Source organism: Danio rerio, chromosome 12 (genome assembly GCF_049306965.1).
Source record: "Danio rerio strain Tuebingen ecotype United States chromosome 12, GRCz12tu, whole genome shotgun sequence".
In the NCBI taxonomy this organism is placed as follows: Eukaryota; Metazoa; Chordata; class Actinopteri; order Cypriniformes; family Danionidae; genus Danio; species Danio rerio.
Genome location: NC_133187.1, coordinates 51,097,830 through 51,122,500, shown reverse-complemented (window position 1 = coordinate 51,122,500; position 24,671 = coordinate 51,097,830). Strand labels below are relative to the sequence as shown.

The window sequence follows — 24,671 nt, the reverse complement described above, 5'->3', positions numbered from 1 at the left end:
CTATATTTTAACACATGTCCAGCTTTATAATGATTTTAAGTCATGATTTTAGTTTTGCTTGATTAGAATGAGGTTTATTTATTTATGGGTATATTGTAATGATGTGTTGTTTTGCGGTGTAAGTAGCGCGCATGTTATTATTGCAGTGCACGCGCTCAGGTGTGTTTGTCTCCGGCAGGTGTGTGTCGTGTCTGCACCTGCAGCCGGTCACTGTTCAATTTCCCGGGTTTTCTCGTTTGTTTGCTAAAATAATCCCGCTGTAATAATAATCTCACACTGATGCGCGAGCGCGTGAGCAGTTCATTAGTGCCGCCTACTCCGCGCGCGCGCTCTGGTATAAATGCGTGTGGAGTTCAAAAACTCAAGATTTAGTTTAGAAAACGCCGAGCTGATCTGTAACGATGCTGACTGTTATTCGGCGGATCTTCATCATCCAGACCTTCATCTTCATCACAGCGGAGAAGATCTTCCACAGCAGAGACCATTCAGATGTGCTGAACAACATTCATCAGGCGGAGCTGATCACTGACACGGACACTGCACAGGTTTTAAATCGCACATTTTGTATTTTGCAGTATTTTGTATTACACATTTTTTTTTTTTGCAATATCTGCATTGAATAATTCGTATTTTGCAATATTTCATATTCCATATTTAATTTTTTAAAATATTTTGCATTGCACATTTAGTTTTTTTTATATTTTGCATTGCACATTTTGTATTTTTATATTTTGCATTGCAGATTTTATAATTTGCCATATTTTACATTACACAATTTATATTTTGCATTGTTTCTGCATTGCTCATTTAATATTTTGCAATATTTTGTATTGCATATTTTATATTTTGCGTTGCACCTTTAATTTTTTTTTTAATCTCTTGCATATTCACTTTGTATTCATTTACAGTTGATGTCAGAATTCTCAGCCCCCGTTTCTTTTTTGTTTAACAGAGAGAAGATTTTTTCAACACATTTTACTAGATATTCTTCCAGACAGCAGCATTCAGCTTAGGGTAATTAGGCAAGTTATTGTATAATGATGGTTTGTTCTGTAGATTATCGAAAAATATAGCTTAAAGGGGCTAATAATATTGACAATAAATAAAACAATTAAAAACTGCTTTTATTCTAGCCGAAATCAAACAAATAAGACTTTCTGCTGAGGAACAAATATTTTTAGACACTGTGAAAGTTTCCTTGCACTGTTAAACATCCTTTGGGAAATATTTGGGCTAATAAGTCTGACTTCAACTGTATATATTAACATTCACATTTTATATTCTTCTCTATGCATCAGTTTGAGTCTGCTCATCTTCATGACTCATGCATGAACAGTAATACTGACAGTGTTTCTCTGTGTTTCTCCAGCGTTTTCTGTCCAAGTATGGCTTCATCAAGGCAGCAGGCAGTGAAGAGTCTCAGCTGTCAGAATCTTCAGGTGATCTGGACTTCAGTCTCTCTCTGGATCTCCATGAAGGAGGAAGCACATCCGGCTCCAGCAGCTCTGATCTGCAGTTTGTCTCTGCGCTGAGGGATTTCCAGCGGCTCTCAGATCTGCCCGTCACCGGAGTGTTCGACGACGCCACCAAAGCAGCCATGAATAAACCAAGGTTATTACAGTCAGACATTTTTAACTCTCGTTTTTAGTTCTCAAATTTTTTTTTTATGAATGGAAAACATGAGTGTGTGCTGTTGGGTCGTTTTCATCCACTGGGCTGATTTTGAGTCTTAATTTGACCACAACTTTCTCTGTGTTTCAGCAAATGTGATGATTTTTGCTGCTGACAAATCTTATGTTGACACTAATTTTGGGAAAATGCTTTGAGATTTTTCAAAAGCTCAACAATACACTCTGTCAGATTGACTCCTCTTTGGTGATGTTGCTGCTGTTTTTGCTCCATTGACTTCCATTATAATCTCATTTATTGATTGCAAAGTCATGACAGCAGATAATCATGCATTCTTCGCTGTTGCTGGTTTTAAACCATCAGCCTAAATGAGGGCATCTTCTTTATTCTCCAGTTTTGTCTGTTACTGTCTGTTACTGACTAATCTAGTGTATCTGCACAAATATGTTACTGTAAAACATCCTGTGGAAAATCTGAATGTTAAAATAGAGATCTGTTAGGGGTCGGCTCGTATATGCTGAACACTGCAGTTTTAATTTGCTAAAATAACTTTGTAATAATCCCAGATGTGGCGTTATGGATGACGATCAAGAACTGAAGGATGTCACTGGATCCAACAGCACCAGGAATCACAGCAGAACTAGCACCAATACATCCCATAATCATGAGCATCAGGTGCGTGAGAAACAACACCTGTCTGCTCTTATGAGTTTCATTTGCATTGTTATGCAAACATAAAATATACGGAACATAACATACCTTATCAAGTATAGAATCAAAACCAGTTGTGAGTATTTTCCTCAATTATTATCGATTCTGTCAGTGATACCTTAAAATGTTACGTTTTTAATGAATGCATTTCCCACTCAATCAATGTTGAATTATTCTTTTTATTTTCAAAACAGTGTTTTTGTTTTTTAAAAACAGCTTTTTTAATTGCAATTTTAATTTTATAATTTTATATTTTGCAATAATTTGCATTGTACATTTAGTATATTATATTGCACATTTTAGACATTACCACATTTTGCAGTACATATTTAATATTTTTTTTTTGCACCTTTTAAATTTTCATTATACATTTTTGCATTGCACGTTTTAAAAAATAGCATTTTTAATCAATTAAAACATTTAAATTAATCTTAGTTAATTTTGTTTAATCTTATTTATGTGTGTAATGTTAGTTTTATTTACTTCAAAACTATTTTAAATTTGCTGGAAATCAAATTAGTTTAGTTTAGTTTTTTTTATTTATTATTGTACATTTTTAAAGTTTATTTCAGTAATGAAAAAGTTTTTGACCTATATACTGTGCTCAGCATAAATCTCCTTTTTCTATTTCTCAATGAATAACATGATATTTTTATTTTTTAATTTTTTCATATTTTTGCCAGAAGCAATAAAAAACTTAAATTTGTAATATTTGGGAACATAAAATATATGAAATATAGCATGCTTTAAATGCTTAAATATGCAATCAAAATTAACTGTGTTATTCTCAATTATTATTGATGGGTACTTGAGTGTTAATACCCAGAAACAACTTTATTTATACTATATTTTAATGCACATCCTGCTTTGTAATGCTTTTAAAATAGCTATTTTTTCTTTTTTATAATATATATATATATATATATATATATATATATATATATGTATGTATATATGTGTATATATGTGTATATATGTATATATATATATATATATATATATATATATATATATATATATATATATATATATATATATATATATATATATATATATATATATATGTATATATATATATATATGTGTATATAATTTTTTTATTATCATTATTTTTATTATTATTTTTAGATTTTATAATGATTTAGATTTTGTTTAACAAGAGTTTCCCTCTGTAGTAAAATGGTCTTTTTCTCCAACATATTAATTTGGGTGTGCTTATTGTTGGACTGTCATCTTCAGGTGTTTTTTGTTAGATCAGTTTCAGTTTTGTTACTGACTTATCTAATGTTAATAAAAAAAAAAACAACAACATTGCATATGTCTGTTAAAGGCTCCGGTGCGTAAGAAGCGTCACCTGTCTGCCCTTCTGAAGAATACAAAGCTGCAGAAGCGAGATGTGAGCGAGTGGACGGGACACATGGCCTTCTCCAAAAGTGTGCTGAAGTGGCGTCTGATTGGTGAAGGATACAGCAGCCAGCTCTCCATCCAGGAGCAGAAATACATCTTCAGACTGGCCTTCAGAATGTGGAGCGAAATCTCACCGCTGCAGTTCATTGAAGATCTGCACTCGCCCCTGGAAAACATCGACATCCGGCTAGGCTTCGGCACGGGTCAGTGAACAAATATACAACCCCAATCAGAAAAAAAAGTTGGGACAGTATTGAAAATGCAAATGAAGTAAGACAGTAGTGATTTCGAAATGTACTTGTGTTTGATTGAAGACAACACAACAGTGGTAAAGTTTTTTTCTTGATTCGAGTCCAAATATCTACAAATTCTGAAATGTGCATTATGTAAGATCGACACCCAGTGGTTGAGCTAGGTATTGCACTCCTAGATCAAAACACTTCTTCACTTTTGGTGTGCCGCAGGTCGTCATCTGGGCTGCTCTCAGCGGTTTGACGGCGCTGGTCGAGAGTTCGCTCATGCCTGGTTCCTCGGAGACATTCATTTCGACGATGATGAACATTTCACCGTCCCAAACACAGGGAGCGGCATCAGTCTGCTCAAGGTAATGCAAAACTACACAACAAACACAGATGGTTTGCTGATCAGTGTGTTTCAGAGGAAGCAGATGTTAATGTGTGTTCACGCTGCTGAACTGACTGGGTTTTATTCAGGTAGCGGTTCATGAGATCGGCCATGTTTTAGGGCTTCCTCACATTTACCGTCCCGGATCCATCATGCAGCCCAGTTACCTTCCTCAGGATGCCGGCTTCGAAATCGATTGGATGGACCGCAAATCTATCCAGAGGCTGTACGGTGAGCGTGTACTATTGCAATATCGCTATATTTTGCATTCCACATTTTGCACTTTGCATTGCTTATTTGATACTTTATAAATCTTTTTTTATATTTTGCATTGTGTTTTTTAATTTTTTATTTTGCATTGCATATTTTGTGTTTTTCCATATTTTGCATTGCGTATTTTGTATATTGCATTATTTTTCATTGCACATTTAATATTTTGCATTGTCCTTTTTTATTTTGCATTGCATATTTTATATTTTGCATTGCTCATTTCATATTTTACAATATCTTCCATTGTAAATTTTGGAATATTTTTATTGCACATTTTGTATTTTCCATTACACATTTTGCCATATTTTTGCCATAATTTTATATTTTAGAATATTTTTTATTGTGCGTTTTATGTTGTGCATTGTGTTTTTAATTACATTTTTTTAAATTTTGCATTGCATATTTTATATTTTGCCATATTTACATGGAATATTTTGTATTTTGCATTATTTTAAATGTAAATGTATTTTCCATTGCACATTTGTATATTTTGCATTGTTTTTATTTTGCATTGCATATTTTGTAGTTTGCAATATTATTCATTGCATATTTTAAAATGTGCAGTATTTGGCATTGCACATTTACTATTTTGCATTGCTCCTTTTTAAATAGATTTTGCATTGCAAATATAGTAATTTTGTTAAACATTTTGTATTTTCCATTGATCATTTTAGATTTTGCTATTTTTCCATTGCACATTTTTCATGTTGCAATATTTTGCATTGTGCATTTTGCAGTTTTTTTTTATTTTGTATTGCATTTTTCCATTGTACATTTTAGATTTTGGCCTTTTTTGTAATTTAAAAATACCATGTAAGAATATTTTGCATTGTGTTTTTTATTTTGCATTGCATAATTTATATTATAAATGTATTTCCCATTGCATAATTTGTATGTTGCCATATTTTGCATTGCACATTTAGTATTTTGCATTTCTCATTTTAGATTTTGTCATCTTTTGCACTGCACATTTAATATTTTGCTATATTTTTCATCGTGTTTTTTATTTTATTTTGTGTCACATATTGTGTTGGTTGCAATTTTATTTTTAAATTAGCAGTATTTTGCATTGCACATTTACTATTTTGCATTGCTCTGTTTTTATAGATTTTAAATAGCAAATTTAGTATTTTATAGTAATTTTATTACATATTTTGTATTTTCCATTGATTTAAATTTTGCCTTTTTTTCTAATGTACATTTTATTGGCATTGTGTAATTTATATTTTGCATTGTGCATTTTGTATTTTGCTTTTTGTTTTAAATTTTGCATTGCATATTTTTTATTTTGCATTGCTCATTTTATATTTTGACAAATTTTACACAGCATTTTTATGGCACAATTTGTATTTTCTTATGTATTTTCTTATGTTTTCTTATGTTGTATTACTTATTTTAGATTTTGCAATATTTTGTGATGTGTTTTGCCATACTTTGCATATTTTTAGTTCATTTTCTTTTTGGCTTAGTCCCTTTATTACTCAGGGGTTGCCACAAACCCACGCCATCATGGAGAGAACACTTTGCATATTTTGCTATGTTTCATTGCACATTTTGCATTATTGAAGTGTCAATGAGATTTTTTTTTGAAAGTAAATGAAATAGTGTAGCTGCAGATGAACTGTTTCTACTGTGGAGTTCACCCCATACAGTCATTGGTCCACCCTTTACACAGCACATCCACGTTTTCTGAATTTGATTATAATGTACTAACCTGCTTTAACATGGTTTTCTAATAGTTTTGTGTGTGTTTATCTGTCTCAGGAGTGTGTATGGGTCGCTTCAGCACCGTGTTTGATTGGATCAGGAAGGAGCAGACGCCGTACGGTGAGGTGGTGGTGCGTTTTAACACATACTTCATGCGGGACGGCCTGTACTGGCTCTACGAGAACCGCAATAACAGGACGCGTTACGGGGACCCAGTGGCGGTGCAGGTGGGCTGGCACGGGCTGCCCTCTGGGGGTGTGGATGCTTATGTGCACGTCTGGAACAGAAAAACAGATGCTGTCTACTTCTTTAAAGGTACTTATTTACTTCTTTTTTTGCATGCAATTGTTTTTCATGATATATTTATATTATGCAATATACATTTGTATTTTGCAAATAACATTATTGTTTATTGTTGCATTTTAGATTTTATTTTTGATTATTTTGCATTATATATTTGCATAGGTTACATTTGTAAAGTGCATGATTTCCCATTTGCACAAGTGTTTTTGTGCTACTTTATTATTATTATTATTATTATTATTATTATTATTATAATTTTTTATCTTTGGCATGATTTTGTATTTGTATTATTATTATTAATATAATTTTTTCATGACTTTGCATGATTATAATAATAATAATAATTATTATTATTATTTGCATGATTTAGCATTTATATTATTATTATTAATAACAACAATAATAATAATAATAATAATAATAACAATAATAATATTTTATTAATATTTTTTGCATGATTTTGCATTATTATTATTATTATTATTATTATTATTATTAATTTTTTGCATGATTTAGCATTTATATTATTATTATTAATAACAACAATAATAATAATAATAATAATAATAACAATAATAATATTTTATTAATATTTTTTGCATGATTTTGCATTATTATTATTATTATTATTATTATTATTATTAATTTTTTGCATGATTTAGCATTTATATTATTATTATTATTATCATTGTATTTTTTCAAGATTTTGCTCTTGTATTATTATTTTATTTTTTGCATGATTTTGCGTTTGTATTATTATTATTATTATTATTATTAATATTTATTTAATTATATTTTTTGCATGATTTTCCATTTGGGTTGTGTTGTTGTTGTTGTTGTTATTATTATTATTAAAAATTTTGCATGATTTTGCATTTGAATTATTATTATGATATTATTTTTTTATTTTATTTACTTTGCATTTGTATTATTTTATTTAGTTTTTTTGCATGATTTTGTTTTTGTATTATTATTATTATTATTACATTTTTTTTGCATTATTTTGCATTTGTATTAGTTTTTTTTATTAATATTATTATTTATTATTGTTATTGTTTTTGCATTGTGCATTTTATATTTTGCATCACAGATATCTTATTTTGCACAATTTAACATGTTGTATTTGGCACTATTTTTCATTGCTCTTGTTGTATTTAGCAGCTTGCATGTGATCCTGCATGGTATCAGAATTGTTTGCTATCACATATGCATAAGCATTATTTGAGCGGTGTGATAAAGGGTGAATGTGTGCATGTTTCAGGTATGCAGTACTGGCGTTATGACAGTGAGAATGATCATGTGTTTAGTCATGCTCCAGACGGACGCTCGTATCCTCGTCTGATCTCTGAAGATTTCCCCGGTGTATCTGGACCGCTGGACACGGCGTACTACGACAGAAGAGACGCTCACATCTACTTCTTCAAAGGCTCACAGGTAATGCATTTCAACACGTCTGCAATTGGTTTTATTTTATAGATTACTCAAAGGTGCAAAGATCGAGAGTCTGACCACAAGAGTGCTTAACAGTCAGGGACGGCATCGTACAATTAGGAATATAAAAACTGCCACCAGAAACATCCACACAAATATGAAATATGATCAGCTCTAGGAAGGCGACATGGTAAAACAGAGGTGAGCACTGTGGTCTCACAGCAAGAAGGTCTCTGGTTCGAGTCCCAGCTGGGTCAGTTGGTGTTTCTGTATGGAGTTTGCATGTTCTCCCCGTGTTGGCGTGGGTTTCCTCCGGGTGCTCCGGTTTTCCCCCACAGTCCAAACACATGCGCTATAGGGGAACTGATCAACTTCACTGGCCGTAGTGTATGAGTGTATGTATGTGTGTGTGTGAGAGAATAAGTGTGTATGGGTGTTTCCAAGTACTGGGTTGCAGCTGGAAGAGAATCCGCTGTGTAAGACATATGCTGGAATAGTTGTTGGTTCATTCCACTAATAAATATGCGACTAAGCTGAAGGAAAATGAATGAATAAACTTTAACTGTTAAAAGTTATTAGTTAATTATTTAAAGTAATTATGCTGTATATAAACATAGTTAACCTGCAGTTATAGTGTTTGCACACTGTCAAAATATCCATAAATGAGCAGTTTTTCATATTCTGTGATTGATGTTTTTATTTTTCTCCATTCATTTCTGCTTTAGTGCTGCATTATGGGGTCTTGATCTTTCCTCCAACAGATTTTAACCCTAAAGAGTTTGTAATAAGTGTGTTTTCTGCACATCTGTAACAGTGCGCAGTGCTGTATTGTGTGTGTCTGAACACATCGAGTATAAACCAGGCTTTAGGCAGTGGAAATGCAGGCCAGATAAAGGTAAAGGTGACCAGTACCGACCTGTGCTGTATCGTACTGCACCACTCAGTGGAAACAGGCCAACATATGAAGAGTTCAAATGCAAAAACCTGTAAGTGCCACCTGAAATTTTATTCTAAAATGACCATTTTTCTGAGACCCCTTTTGTTTTCGTTTACTTATTTCACATTAAAGGCAATGAAAATAACACATTAATTGAAATAAAGGGGAAATTATTCAACTTATACCTAGGATCTTGAGAAAAATGCTGATTATAGGAGAACATTCAGATGACACTTTTCATATAAAAATTCTGAAATGTGCATTATGTAAGATCGACACCCAGTGGTTGAGCTAGGTATTGCACTCCTAGTTCAAAACACTTCTTCACTTTTGATGTGCTGCAGGTCGTCATCTGGGCTGCTCTCAGAACTCTTCATATGCTCTTAAATGTCTGGGTAAAAAACAACAACTTTTCCCCTTCTGAACACAATATATTTTACTTTGAGAAACAATAATAATATTTTGCAGCAGTGAACATGTCAGGCTGAATAACTCAAATGAATCATAGACTTCTGCCGTCTGCATTATTTTCAAAAACACTGATTTATTTACAATTGAAAACGGCGTCTTTGGAGATTTTTTTTCTGCTGGAGAAACTGTTGTCCTAAAACAAAACTTAAATAAAAAGCCTCACACTTACCTTTGGAACGGTATTACCCATGCAATCTCACAGCAATTCGTAACTTTTTGATTTAGTGGCTAATTCGTATGAATTTGTATAATCGAATTTGTACAATTTAGTACGATTTGCTCATCACCCAATGACGGTTGGGGTCAGGGGTGGGGTTGGGTGCCACGCCTCCTTTTTTAAAATCGTATATTTTCGTACGACTGAACTCATACACAAATTCGTACGAATTAGCCACTAAATTAAATACTTACGTTTCGTCTTGAGATCAGGCTGGTATTACTGAACATTTTGGCGGTTTTAAAACCTTGACTTTTGCAAATCGCGGTATACCTTGACAATGTTTATCGTCCCATAAAGTGATGTCTGTGTGTTCATATTCAGTGAGAAACAAGCCAGACTACTGAAATCCTATTTAAACTTATTATTTTTTTTATATATTATTCTTCTTCTTCTTCTGAGACTAAAATTCAAAATCTATCTCCTCCTAGAGCTTTCGAGCTATGACCACCAAACTCACACCAGACCTCCAAACTATTCTGACTCGGTATGCCATATCTTTTCCGACTGATCCGACTTTCGATTTTCCGAAAAACGTCCCGGGACCGTCGGAAAAATCCCATAGACTTAACATTGGACCAAACTTTGTGACCTCATAACTCTGCATCAGACTGTCACACAGACTTCTAACTGGGCTCTTTTAACTCAGACTACCTAACTGCCAATAACTGATGAGGTTTTAACTTTCTGGCCACACCCTAGCAACCACTTTTGGACCCTAGAAACTGTCCCATAGACTTCCATTCAAAGGACTCTCATTGACTTAACATGGGATCAAACTTTGTGAGCTCATAACTCTGCATCAGACTGTCATACAGACTAATGGCTGAGCTCATTTAACTTGAACTACCAAACTGCCAATAACTGAAGAGCTTTTAACTTTCTAGCCACATCCTAACTACCAGATACTGCACCCTAGCAACAACTGTCCCATAGACTTTTATTGCAAAAGACTGTCATTGACTTAACAATAGATCTAACTTTGTGACCTCAAAACTATCTATCTATCATTTTTCAAACTGCTTTTATCCATCCATCCATCCATCCATCCATCCATCCATCCATCCATCCATCCATCCATCCATCCATCCATCCATCCATCCATCCATCCATCCATCCATCCATCCATCCATCCATCCATCCATCCATCCATCCATCCATCCATCCATCCATCCATCCATCCATCCATCCATCCATCCATCCATCCATCCATCCATCCATCCATCATCTTTTCATACTTTTTAAAACTGTTTAAATTAAACAAACTATTTCCAACAGACTTTCTCAAGCCAGCCTAAAGTTTGTCTCGACGAACTTTAATAATCTAGTTAAAATTGACTTCTGCCGTCTGCATTAGTTTCAAAAACACTGATTTATTTACAATTGAAAACATCGTCTTTGGAGATTTTTTTTCTGCTGGAGAAACTGTTGTCCTAAAACCAAACTTAAATAAAAAGCCTCACGCATACCTTTGGAACGGTATTACCAACGCAATCTCACGGCAATTCGTAACTTTTTGATTTAGTGGCTAATTCATATGAATTTGTACGATCGAATCCGTACAATTTAGTACGATTTGCTCATCACCCAATGACGGTTGGGGTCAGGGGTGGGGTTAGGTGCCACGCCTCCTTTTTTAAAATCGAATTCGAATTCGTACAATTTAGTATGATTTGCTCATCACCGAATGACTGTTGGGTTCAGGGGTGGGGTTGGGTGCCACGCCTCCTTTTTAAAAAATGGTTTATTTTCGTACGACTGAACTCATACACAAACTCGTACGAATTAGCCACTAAATTAAATACTTGCGTTTCATCGTGAGATCAAGCTGGTATTACAGAATACCTCACGGCAATTCGTAACTTTTTGATTTAGTGGCTAATTCATATGAATTTGTACGATCGAATTCGTACAATTTAGTACGATTTGCTCATCACCCAATGACGGTTGGGGTCAGGGGTGGGGTTAGGTGCCACGCCTCCTTTTTTAAAATCGTATATTTTCGTACGACTGAACCCATACACAAACTCGTACGAATTAGCCACTAAATTAATTAATAAATAATAATAATTCATTTTATTTGTAAATGGTGCCTTTCAAGACACCCAAGGTCCCCTTACAATAAGCATCAACAGCCAACAAATGAAACATTACTAAAACAATTATTGACCAAACCGATTAAACACAATAGCGAATATAAAAGGACATGATAAAAAATTGTTAAAGAAAAAGCTACTTAAAAAGATGGGTCTTTAGACGGGATGTAAAAGTGTGAAGACTATCACTGCTCCTTAGATCTAGCAAAAGCGAGTTCAATAGCCAAGGAGCCATAGAGCTGAAGGATCTGTCTCCCAGATCAGGCTGGTATTACAGGACATTTTGGCGGTTTTAAAACCTTGACTTTTCCACACCGCGGTATACGTTGAAAACGTTTACCGTCCCATATAGTGATGTCTGTGTGTGCATATTCAGTGTTCTACAGTAAGTGTAATATGACTCTGCAGGTGTTCAGGTTTGATGTGCGCATGCGCCGCTTGGCTTCTTCTTCTCCACAAGAGATGACGGAGGTTTTTCCAGCCATAGTGTCCGGTGATCATCCTGTGAGGAGTCTGGACGCCGCGTATTTCTCCTACACACACAACACAGTGTTCCTGCTGAAGGGCTCGCTGTTCTGGAGAGTGTTGAGCGGGAAAGAGCGCAGGCGGAGGGCTTTTCTCCCGATGAACGGCCTGCTGGCTCACAGGCGCGTGCATGAGCAGTGGTTCGACATCTGTGACGTTCACAGCTCATCTCTGAGGACCACGCGCAGGAGATGAAGAGGAAGAGTGAGATACACTTCAACTTATAAGACTTACGCTTCAGGTTTTACCTTTACTTTACTCTTTAATGGGAAGCTATTATGCAGAAATGACTACAAGGGGTGTGTGTGTCAGCGGTGTGTGAGTATCTCCAGTCTCTAATGCTCAACAGGAATTAATTGTATTTATTATGATCAGACAGTGCAGAAACACTTTGATTGACATTCTCCCTTTGTACCTGTCATCAGAAGTGGAAAGCCCCGCCTACTAGTCTCCCTCATTAGCATAAACAGCAGCCCTGAGTGAGAAGCAGCCGTCTGTCCATTCGCCATTAGAGTGTTTGAGCTGTCAGAGTATTGAGTGTTTGGGAAGCCACAGCCATCTGTAGCTCCGCCCTCTTCTGAAAAAAAAAACACACATCTCATTTGCATTTAAAGCGACAGTCACCAAAATTAGGATCAAAGCCTGAAAGGGTCAGTTTCAGAGCGCTGGAGAACATTATCTGTGTGCTATTCTCAGCTCAGACTCAAACACACACACACACACACACACACACGAGAGAGACAGCAGAGACGCATTCACAGCTTGTAAAAAGGTGCAGAATAGGTCAGCTTTAAAGTCAGCATGAAATCCAATTGTTTATTTTACTAGTGCCCATTGTTAAATCTGATGCATATCATTATATGCGAATAACATATAGGACATAAAATTTCATATTTGAGTTTTATATTACATGTATAAATGTCATCTATTCAACATATATTTCGAAATATAGCAAAAATGGCTGTTTACATGTGTTTTTCCACCCTTTGAATAGCATATATGCACGTAAATATGATCAAATATATTAGATATGATGTCATATGTGTGCTCATATATGGCCATTTTTAATTCTATAATAATATGAGCATTATTATATTATATTATTATATAATACATTACTTTATATAATATATTGAGCATCTACAGTGCATCTGGAGAGTATAGATAGCGCTTCACTTATTCCACATTTGTTTATGTGACAGCCTTATTCCTAAATGGATTAAACTTATTGATTTCCTCAACATTTTTCACACAATCCCCCATAATAACAATGTGAAGAGAGAGTTTTTGAAATTGATGCATATTTATTAAAAATAAAACACTTGTAAAATCACCTGTACATCAGTATTCACAGGCTTTGCTCAATACTTTGTTGATGCACCTTAATGTTGATGCGATTACAGCAGGGGTCACCAATCTCGGTCCTGGAGGGGCCGGTGTCCCTGCAGGGTTTAGCTGTAACTTGCTTTAACCCACCTGCTTGTATGTTTCAACTATACCTAGTAAGACCTTGAGTAGCTGTTCAGGTGTGTTTGATTAGGGTTGGAGCTAAGATCTGCAGGACACCAGCCCTTCAGGAACAAGTTTGGTGACCCCTGGATTACAGCCTCAAGTCTTCTTGAATATGACACCACAAGCTCTGCACACCTGTCTTTGGGAATGTTTGCCCGTTCCTCTTTGCAGCACCTCTCAAACTCTATTAGGTTGGATGGGAAGTGACGGTGTGCAGCCATTTTCAGATCTCTCCAGAGATGCTCAATAGGATTTAGGTCTGGGTTCCGGCTGGGCCACTCAAGGACATTCACCGAGTTGTTGTTGTTGTGCCGCTCCATTGATATTCTGGCGGTGTGCTTTGGGTCATTGTCCTGCTGGAAGATGAAGCGTCGCCCCAGTCTGAGGTGGAGAGCACTCTTGTGCAGGTCTTCATTCAGGATGTCTCTGTACATCGCTGCATTCATCTTTCCCTCTATCCTGACTAGTCTTCCAGCTCCTGCTGCTGAAACACATCCCCACAGCATGATGCCAACACCACCATGCTTCACTGTAGGGATGCTGTTAGCCTGCTGATGAGCGCCGCCTGCTGTTCTCCAAACGTAACGCCTGGCGTTCACTCCAAACAGTTCAGTTTGAGTCTCATCAGAGCAGAGAGTTTAGTTTCTGATGCTCTGAGAGTCCTTCAGATGCAGACTCCAGGCGGGGAGTGTCTTCCGTCTGCCCGCTCTACCATACAGATGCCTGATTGGTGGATTGCTGCACAGATGGTTGTCCTTCTGTAAGGTTCTCCTCTCTCCACAGAAGAGCGCTGGAGCTCAGACAGAGTGACCATCGGGTTATTGATCACCTCCCTGACTGAGGCTCTTCTCCCCTGATCACTCAGCTTAGATGTCCGGCCAGCTCTAGGAAGAGTCCTGCTGGTTAAACGTCTTCCACTGACGGATGATGGAGGCCGCTGTGCTCAGTGGAGTTTCAGAGCAGCAGAAATGTTTCTGTCACCTTCCCCAGCCTTGTGCCTCCAGACAACCCTGTCTCTGAGGTCTACAGACAATTCCTTTGTCCTCATGCTTGGTTTGTGCTTTGTCATGCACTGTCAACCCTGGGCCCTTATATAGACAGGTGTAGCCTTTTCAGATCATGTCCATCAGCTGAATTGAGCACAGCTGAACTCCAATGAAGCTGCTGAAACATCAAGAATGACCAGTGGAGACAGAATGAACCTGAGCTCAATGTAGAGCTTCACAGCAAACACTGTCAGTACTGATGTACAGGTGATTTATCAGCTTTTTATTCTTAATAAATATGCAGCAATTTCAAAATCTCTTACTTCACATTGTCGTTATGGGGGATTGTGTGTAGAATGTTGTGGAAATCAATCAATTTAATCCATTGTGGAATAAGGCTGTGACATAAAAACATGTGAAAAAAGTGAAGCGCTATCAATACTCTATGTGCATATTTAAAACTCCAATGAGTAAAAAAAATATATGTAACGACCATTTTTTGCAGTATTTTGAGTACTATGTAGCAAGTATGAGGTGTTTGAGGCAGAAGACACAAATAAGCCCCACCCCCTTCTCAATATTCAGTTTCAGTTGTCATCATGTTGATATAAAAGGTTTTGTCAATAGCATGAGCAGGACAGAATAAAAAAAAAACATGGTATTACTGTTCTTATTGTTTGTTATTGTTTATTTATTGTTTGTTTCGTATGTTTCATCCACTCTTCAGGTGTGTTCTTTATTTAAATGCTTATTTATATAATTTAAGTGATATGACATGATGCAATGCAGCCAAAGATCTGACAAGAGCATGTGTTTATTAGACTGTTTGCTGGATCACCACGTGTATTTATGAGGATATTTATGATTTGTTTGAATAAATGTTCAGTTTTCACTGTTATGGGTTTGTTTTTTCACTGATGCTGAGCACAGATCAGATCAGTGTTTGTTAATTGTTGTTATTTGTGTGTACGCTGACGATTATTATTCTCTTACACCTGCTGACACCTTCAGAGAAATGAATCATACACTATTAGAATAGAGAATATATACTCAGTTAACACCCGTGTGTGTGTGTGTGTGTGTGTGTGTGTGTGTGTGTGTGTGTGTGTGTGTGTGTGTGTGTGTGTGTGAGAGAGAATGTGTGTGTGTGTGTGTGTGTGTGTGTGTGTGTGTGTGTGTGAGAGAATGTGTGTGTGAGAATGTGTGTGTGAGAAAGTGTGTGTGAGTGTGTCTGTGTCTGTGTCTGTGCGTGTATTTTGTGTGTGAGAGAAAGTCTGTGTATTAAGAGAAAGTGTGTGTATTGAGTGTGTGTGTGTGTGTGTGTGTGTGTGTGTGTATATGAGAGAGGGAGAGAAAGTGTGTGTGTGTGTGTGTGTGTGTGTGTGTGTGTGTGTGTGTGTGTGTGTGTGTGCGTGCGTGCGCGAATAAGAGATAGTGTGTGTGAGAGAGAAAATGTGTGTAGTGTGTGTAGTGTGTGTGTGTCACAGAGAGAGAGAGAGAGAGACAGTATGTGTATGTGTGAGTGTATTTTGTGAGAGAAAGTCTGTGTGTATTAAGGGCAACTGTGTGTATGTGTGTGAAAGAAAGTGTGTGTCTGAGAGTGAGAGAGTGTGTGTGTGCAAAAGAGATTATGTGTGTGTGAGAGAGAAAACAGTGTGTATATGTGTGTGTGAGAGAGAGTCTGTGTGCATGTAAGAAAGTGTGTGTGCCTGTGTTTGAGAGAGTCTGTGTGTGTGATTTTTGTGTGAGTTAGAGAGAGATTATATATATATATATATACACACACACACACACACGTAGTTGTGTGTGTGTGTGTGTGTGTGTGTGTGTGTGTGTGTGTGTGTGTGTGTGTGTGTGTGTGTGAGAGAGAGAGAGAGAAAGAGAGAAACTGTGTGTGTCTGTGTGTGAATTTCTCCGCCCCAGCAGAGGGCGACACTACATACTCAAACACACACACACACATTTGTAGAGTAATGTCCTCCTGTGGATCTGTGCTTGGTTTTACTCCTGCAGCATCACATTATTCTCCACTTCATCTTCTAATCAGACATTTCATTACCTGCAGAGTCAGATCACTCATTCAGTCCTCATTTATTTATTTATTTTACGTCTCAGACTCAAACTTGAAGGCATTTAGTGTGTGTGTGTGTGTGTGTGTGTGTTTACCTCAGTAATGATGTGAGGAGCAGTGTGCGTCTCACATTACCTTTTCATTAGAGATGATTGTGAACATCTGTTGCCATGGAAACGCTTGAGTGAAATCTCTCTCAGCATTATGCAGAATTACATTGTTTACAGCATCACACACACACACACACACACATACACACACACACACACACTGGAAATGATTGTGTGTGTGCTGCTTTTATTAGCTTGTTATTATCTCCAATGATAACTGATGGACATTGTCAACACAGAAGTAATCTCTGATACACACACACACACACACACACACACACACAACCGATGAGCGTTCAGACACAAACCACATAAAATAAGGATGATGATGATGATGATGATGGCTCTACATTTCAACACTCATATTAAAGCTAATTTGAGTGTAAATATGCCGAATATCATGTGGTCATCAGATATTGATATTGCGGCGTATGAACTGTAACAACCTTCCTCTCTGTGTTCTGATCCTGGAACAGTGTTTTCTCTCTCATTCCTCAGCTCAGTTCATGTTTTATAGTCCAGGGTGATTATAATCTCGTTATATTCTCAGATTATTTGTTTTATTCTTATTTTAGAATAAAAGCAGTTTTAATGAACCAATGTTAAGCTCAATATTATTCACCCCTTCAGCAATATTAGTGTTGGATTGTCTCCAGAACAAACCACTGTTATACAATGACTTGCCTAATTACCCTAACTTTACCCTAATTACCCTAGTGAAGCCTTTACATGTCACTTTAAGCTGAACAGTAGTGTCTTGAAGAATATCTAGTCTAATATTTTGTGCTGTCATCATGACAGAGAGAGAATACACCAGTTATCATTCATTCATTTATTTTCCTTTAGCTTTGTCTCTTTAATCATCAGGGGTTGCCACAGCAGAATGAACTGCCAACTATTCCAGCATATGTTTGACACAACAGATGCCCTTCCAGCTGCAACACAGTACTGGGAAACACCCATACACACTTATTCACACACACACACACACACACACACCATGGCCAATGTAGTTGATCAGTTCCCCTATAGCGCATGTGTTTGGACTGTGGGGGAAACCGGACCTTCTTGCTGTGAGGCCACGGTGCTAACCACTGAGCCACCATGCCGCCGAAATCAGTTGTAAGAATTTAGCTAAAACTATTTTGTTACTTTGAAAATACTCTCGTGAAAAATATTGATTTATTTTTAATTAGAACTTAGCATTGTCTTCAGATGCATGCTCATCAGCTAAATTCAGGCCCAAACGGTGTCTGAGAGATGAAGAGATGACAGTGTTTACTGCAGTGTACACTTCTAGAAATAAAAGTTCGATAAAAGCTGTTTATTTGCACCTGGGAGGAGCCATCATGGACTCTTCAGGTAGAAAACGGTGGACTTTTAATAAAGCTTCTTCAGTTCTGACAGCTTTTACACCTGAGACTGAAAAAAATTACCACTCAGCATGAAATGTGTGACGGATGTTTCTTTAAAAGCATTCATTCCTTTTATTTTCAGCTTAGTCCCTTTATTAATCTGGGGTCGCCACAGCGGAATGAACCACCAACTATTCCAGCATATGTTTTACCCAGTGGATGCCCTTCCAGCTGCAATCCATCAATGGGAAATAGCCATAAACACTCACACACACATACACACACATACAAGCATACACTATGGCCAATTTAGCCTATATTGCCGGTTTTTGGACTGTGGGGGAAACACTGGAGGAAAACACAGAAATGCCAACTGACCCAGCCATGGCTCGAGCCAGAGACCTTCTTGCTGTGAATCAGCAAAAAAAATCAGGCGATATCACTAATATTAATAATAATAAATGTACATTATAAACAGTGTAGATTATGTAAACACACACACACACACACACTTACACACACTGTTGCTTTTATTCTTTTATTATTGTTAATATTAAAATATACATATTTTTCATATCTCATTCATTTTCCTTCGGCTTATTCCCTTTATTCATCAGAGGTCACCACAGCGGAATGAACCGCCAACTATTCCAGCATATGTTTTACACAGCAGATACCTTTCCAGCCACAACTCGGGAAACACCTATACACTCTCATTCACACACACACACACACACACACACACACACACACACACACACACACACACACACTCATACACTACGGCCAGTGTAGTTCATCAGTCCCTCTAAAGTGCATGTGGGGGAAACCGGAGCACCCGGAGGAAACCCCAACTGACCAAGCTGGGACTTGAACCAGCGACCTTCTTGCTGTGAAGCGATTATGCTAACCACTGAGCCACCATGTCGGCCCTTTTAAGTATCCATTCATTCATTTTCTTTTCGGCTTAGTCCCTTTATTAATCTGGGCTCGCCACAGCGGAATAAACCGCCAGCTTATAAAGCACATGTTTTCAGCTGCAACTCTTGACTGGGAAACCTGTGCACACTCATTCGCACACACACTCATACACTATGGACAATTTGGCTTACCCAATTCCCCTATAGCGCATGTGTTTGGACTGTGGGGCAACACAGGGAGAACTCCACGCAGAAATACCAACTGACCTGGCCGAGGCTCGAATTATTGACCTTTTTGCTGTAAGGTAACAGCACTACTGCGCTCCTGGGCTGCCCATTTAAATATTGTACATTCTAATATAGTGAACGAGGCAGTGGCGCAGTAGGTAGTGCTGTCGCCTCACAGCAAGAAGGTCGCTGGTTCGAACCTCGGCTCAGTTGGTGTTTCTGTGTGGAGTTTGCATGTTCTTTCTGCCTTTGCGTGGGTTTCCTCCGGGTGCTCCCACACAGTCCAAACACATGCGGTACAGGTGAATTGGGTAGGCGAAATTGTCTGTAGTGTATGGGAGTGTGTGTGGATGTTTCCCAGAGATGGGTTTCGGCTGGAAGGGCATCCGCTGCGTAAAAACTTGCTGGATAAGTTGGCAGTTTATTCCGCTGTGGCGACCCCGGATTAATAATGGGACTAAGCCGACAAGAGGATTGAATAAATGAATGACATTCTAATATAGCAATAGCTGGTATTTAAATGAATTGTAATATCAGTTTCTGCTATATACCGCTATGCACATCTCATTCAAGTACAAGCATCTCTTGATCATGTAAATGCTAACACCTGCAACCCTGAAGATAAAATATTCAATATTTGTCCTCTATATTCTCACTATAAAAGACTAAATGAGCAGTAAAACCTTGATGGAGCAAATATGTGCATGCTAATTTAAAAAAATATTTGGTCTGAAGGCTAAGTTAGCTGTTTCTTTAATGATGATGATGATGATGATGATGATGAAGGGTTTAAGTGAGTCTGGTGAAGGTCAGAGATTCAGACCAGACTGAACAGAGCTTCATTTCACTGTTCTCAGTTCAGTAAATGCGATCATGTGTTTGTGCTGAATGAAGTGAACCGATAAAGCTCTGTTGACCCATTTATCTGAGAGAAATGACCCGTCGAGTCTTCAGTGTTCAGACGGTCTGTGCAGGACAGATAACAGCGTAATGATGACAGCCAATGAGAGTCATCCAGAAACACGGCATTATTATCAGAGAGGTCAGACACTGAGGCCTGGCTCACAGTCTCTGCTCTAATTCATCCCTAATGTGTTCAATCGGGTAGAGTTTGGGACGCTGTGCAGGCCAGTCCAGTGTCTTCACACCCAACCTCCCCGTTAATGACTATATAGAGGAATACCCAGACTATTCCCACAAAGTTGGGAGAATGAAATTGTCTGAAATGCTGGTGTAAATGGTTGCTCCAGATGGAGAAGCATGATTGGTCGCTCTAGAAGAAGGAAATTGGTTGGTCACTCCAGACTGGGAAATGTAATTGGTCACTATAGATGGAGAAGCGTGATTGGTCAATCTAAACAGACAATTGTGTGTGATTGGTCGTGAGTGAGAGATTGGTTGCTACAATTGGTTGATTGATTGGTTGCTCCAATCCAATCTTCATTTGAAGCAACCGGATGGTCGCTCCAAATGGAGAAGCATAATTGGTCGCTCCAGACAATAATTCTTGATTGGTCACTCCAGATGGAGAAGCTTGATTGGTCACTCCAGATAGTGAAACTGGATTGGTTGCTCTGGATAAAGAAGCATAATTGGTCGCTCCAGACAGTGACTCTTGATTGGTCGCTCCAGATGGAAAAGCTTGATTGGTCGCTCCAGACAGTGAATCTTGATTTTTCGCTCCAAATGGAGAAGCTTGATTGGTCGCTCCAAATGGAGAAAAATGATTGGTTGCTCCAAACAGAAAAGCGTGATCGGTCAATTCAAATAGAGAATTGTGATTGGTCACTCCAGACAATGAATCTTGATTGATCACTCCAGATGAAGCATAATGGGTCACTCCAGACAGAAAAGCTTGATTGGTCGCTCCAGACAGTGAATCTTGATTGTTCGCTCAGGTTGGAGAAGCATGATTGGACGCTCCAGACAGTGAATGTGATTGGTAGCTCCAAATGGAGAAGCATGATTGGTTGCTCCAGACAATAATTCTTGATTGGTTGCTTCAGATGTAGAAGCTTGATTAGTCGTTTCAGACAGTGAATCTTGATTGGTCACTCCAAACGGAGAAGCTTGATTGGTCGCTCCAAACAGAAAAGCGTGATTGTTCAATACAAACAGAGAATTGTGATTGGTCGACCCAAACAAAGAATTGTGATGGTCACTCCAGACAGTAAATCTTGATTGGTGGCTCCAGATGAATAACCTTGATTGGTTGCTCCAGACAGTGAATCTTGATTGGTTGCTCCAAACTGAGAAGTGTAATTGGTCAATCCATACAGAGAGCTGGGATTGGTTGCTCCAGACAGAGAAGCTTGATTTTTTGCTCCAAATGGAGAAGCATGATCAGTGGCTCAGTGGTTAGCACTGTGACTTCACAGCAGGAAGGTCTCTGGTTTGAGTCCCGGCTGGGTCAGTTGGCGTTTCTGTGTGGAGTTTGCATGTTCTCCCCGTGTTGGCGTGGGTTTCCTCCACAGTCCAAACACATGCGCTATAGGGGAATTGATGAACTTAATTGGCTGTTGTGAATGAGTGTGTATAGGTGTTTTCCAGTGCTGGGTTGCAGTTGGAGAGGCATACATTGCATGAAACATTTGCTGGAATAGTTGGCGGTCCACTCCACTGTGTTTCCTTTATCATTATATAATCAGAAAAGGAAAGCTTCACTAATCCTCCCATGATATTTGAGGTGTGCTATAGAGACGATACTCTGCATCATTGGTCTGTTGTCATCATTGACTCTATCAGAGCGGTGTTGAAGAGGCCCAGAGGAACACAGATATGGATTAATCTGACGGCTGTCTTCATTAAAAATGTAGATGACAGAAGACGCCTGTGAATAATTGATGTCAGCTGTACTTGAGCTTATAATAAATACTCGCGCTCCACTCGTCTGACACATTTAACATGATGCATGTAGAGGATGATGATGATGATGAAGTCTGCTTTCAGAGATGCTTGTATATAACAATACATCTGTAGTGATTATTAAACTGTGGACAGTCACACACCGCGTGCGCTTGAGGAGGAGGAGGAGGAGGAGGGTCTTTATTCCTGCTTATTCTTCAAATACGTTTATACAGACAATGCAACATGCCACAGTTTATTTCTCACTTTGCTTATGTCAGATTTATTACTGTGTGTGTGTGTGTGTGTGTGTGTGTGTGTGTGTGTGTGTGTGTGTGTGTGTGTGTGTTGTTTATGATGATAATATAATATGATTCATAGTCATGCACAGGGAACACAATTTATTTAACCAGGACTGATATGAACATAAGAAGATGCTGCTCTGAGAGACTGATGTGTTTGAGCATTAAGCAGAACCTCATAATCTGAACTCCGTTTACCACAGTAAATGTTGTGGTGATTCTACAGTTGCTATGGTAACACAACAGCTATAGCAATTGATCTGTTGTGGTGATTCTACAGTTGCTATGGTAACACAACAACTATAGTAATTGATCTGTTGTGGTAATTCTACAGTTGCTATGGTAACACAACAACTATAGTAATTGATCTGTTGTTGTGATTCTACAGTTGCTATGGTAACACAATAACTATAGTAAGTGATCTGTTGTGGTGATTCTACAGTTGCTATGGTAACACAACAACTATAGTAATTGATCTGTTGTGGTAATTCTACAGTTGCTATGGTAACACAACAACTATAGTAATTGATCTGTTGTGGTAATTCTACAGTTGCTATGGTAACACAACAACTATAGTAATTGATCTGTTGTTGTGATTCTACAGTTGCTATGGTAACACAATAACTATAGTGAGTGATCTGTTGTGGTGATTCTACAGTTGCTATGGTAACACAACAACTATAGTAATTGATCTGTTGTGGTAATTCTACAGTTGCTATGGTAACACAACAACTATAGTAATTGATCTGTTGTTGTGATTCTACAGTTGCTATGGTAACACAACAACTATAGTAATTGATCTGTTGTGGCGATTCTACAGTTGCTATGGTAACACAATAACTATAGCAATTGATCTGTTGTTGTGATTCTACAGTTGCTATGGTAACACAACAACTATAGTAATTGATCTGTTGTTGTGATTCTACAGTTGCTATGGGAACACAACAGCTATAGTAATTGATCTGTTGTGGTGATTCTATAGTTGCTATGGTAACAATAACTATGGTAATATAAACAAATGAGCCAATACTGTAGTTTTCTACAACTATAGGGTATATTATACTACAATACACCAAAGTTTACTGTAGTAAAAGCTAAAGTACACAACAGTATGTATCAGAGTTTATCACTTCGCAATAGTTAATACAGTATGCAGCTGGAGCAATAATTAATAAAGACGTGTAAATCCTATAATATTTACAGTATAATACACACTAGAATATGGTTTAAAACACAAATATATCATATTTACTATAATTGCATGTTTGTGTTTTCTGAACATTCTGCAACAAGTGGCATTTATAAAAACAACACACACACATCCACAATAAAACAGTAAAGTTTGCATTAAATATCAAAAATGTGTTGAGAAGGTTATTAAAGAGCAGATCACACACGGGTTTAGCTTTACTTATGATTGCATCATTACCAGTTATTTTTAAATGATTCACGCAAAGTCTTATAAGTTTGAAAGTAGTAATATTTTATTCGCCGTGTGTGTGCGCGCGCGCGCGCGTGTGTGTGAGTGTGTGTGTGTGTGTGTGTGTGTGTGTGTGTGTGTGTGTGTGAGGTGGGCGGGGGGTTATGTCATTGGTTTGGGTGACTCGAGACCCCGCCTTGATATAGAATATTTTATGTGTGTGTGTGTGTGTGTGTGTGTGTGTGTGTAAGTGAGAGAAAGTGTGTGTGTGTGTGTGTGTGTGTGTGTGTGTGTGTGTGTGTGTGTGTGTGTGTGTGTGGTGAAAGCGAGAGTGAGGAAGAGCGGAACATAAACAGTAGTCCCCGGTGGTGCTCGCTCTGCGCACCGGAGCCGCTGAATTCGCTGTGGATATTTCTCCGGTGGTGACGATGAAGTTTTTCGGCGCTGTTTGAAGGTGTGTGTGTGTGTGTGTGTGTTTGTGTGCGAGAGCTGGACGCGGATCCTGGAGGAGGAGGAGGATGAGCACTTAAACTCACCACTGACTGACATCGGCCATTACCGGTAAGAGCACCGGCACCGATCCGCTCTGATCGGG

At 37.8% G+C, this 24,671-nt stretch overlaps 2 protein-coding genes and 1 long non-coding RNA gene across 14 annotated transcripts in view; 2 read left to right on the top strand and 1 right to left on the bottom strand.

The window, feature by feature from the left end:
- Positions 1-340: 340 nt before the first annotated feature.
- Positions 341-15,721, top strand: mmp21 (matrix metallopeptidase 21). 3 transcript variants are annotated; one of them, XM_073917256.1, is made up of 10 exons: positions 365-545; positions 1,370-1,611; positions 2,196-2,304; positions 3,671-3,950; positions 4,212-4,351; positions 4,461-4,602; positions 6,406-6,663; positions 7,959-8,085; positions 12,212-12,978; positions 14,706-15,721. In XM_073917256.1, exons 1-8 carry the CDS (start codon positions 402-404, stop codon positions 7,991-7,993), a joined length of 1,350 nt encoding a protein of 449 aa, XP_073773357.1. In that variant the 5' UTR covers positions 365-401; the 3' UTR covers positions 7,994-8,085; positions 12,212-12,978; positions 14,706-15,721.
- The window catches only part of LOC141376898 (uncharacterized), a 47,525-nt gene continuing 33,858 nt past the window's right edge, over positions 11,005-24,671 (bottom strand). The window contains exons 2-3 of one of the 2 annotated variants that reach the window (XR_012388282.1): positions 12,744-12,905; positions 11,005-12,499 (exon numbers count right to left, since the gene is read on the bottom strand). This is a non-coding gene — a long non-coding RNA (uncharacterized lncRNA). The remainder of the gene's footprint in view (positions 12,500-12,743; positions 12,906-24,671) is intronic. The other variant, XR_012388283.1, reaches the window with a different exon arrangement.
- Positions 24,389-24,671, top strand: part of ctbp2l (C-terminal binding protein 2, like) — a 68,572-nt gene continuing 68,289 nt past the window's right edge. For 4 of the 9 annotated variants that reach the window (XM_073918993.1, XM_073918997.1, XM_073918988.1 and 1 more), the window contains exon 1: positions 24,389-24,530. The gene's annotated coding sequence lies outside the window, so the exon portion shown is untranslated. Of the gene's footprint in view, positions 24,638-24,671 lie in introns of all 9 variants that reach the window. The other 5 variants (XM_073918991.1, XM_073918995.1, XM_073918987.1 and 2 more) reach the window with 2 other exon arrangements.

Coding starts and splice junctions, on each gene's coding strand:
- mmp21 (XM_073917255.1), top strand. CDS start 402: ATGCTGACTGTTATTCGGCGGATCTTCATCATCCAGACCTTCATCTTC. Junction 1,612..2,195: donor GCAGCCATGAATAAACCAAG/GTTATTACAGTC, acceptor TAATAATCCCAG/ATGTGGCGTTATGGATGACG. Junction 3,951..4,211: donor CCGGCTAGGCTTCGGCACGG/GTCAGTGAACAA, acceptor GGTGTGCCGCAG/GTCGTCATCTGGGCTGCTCT.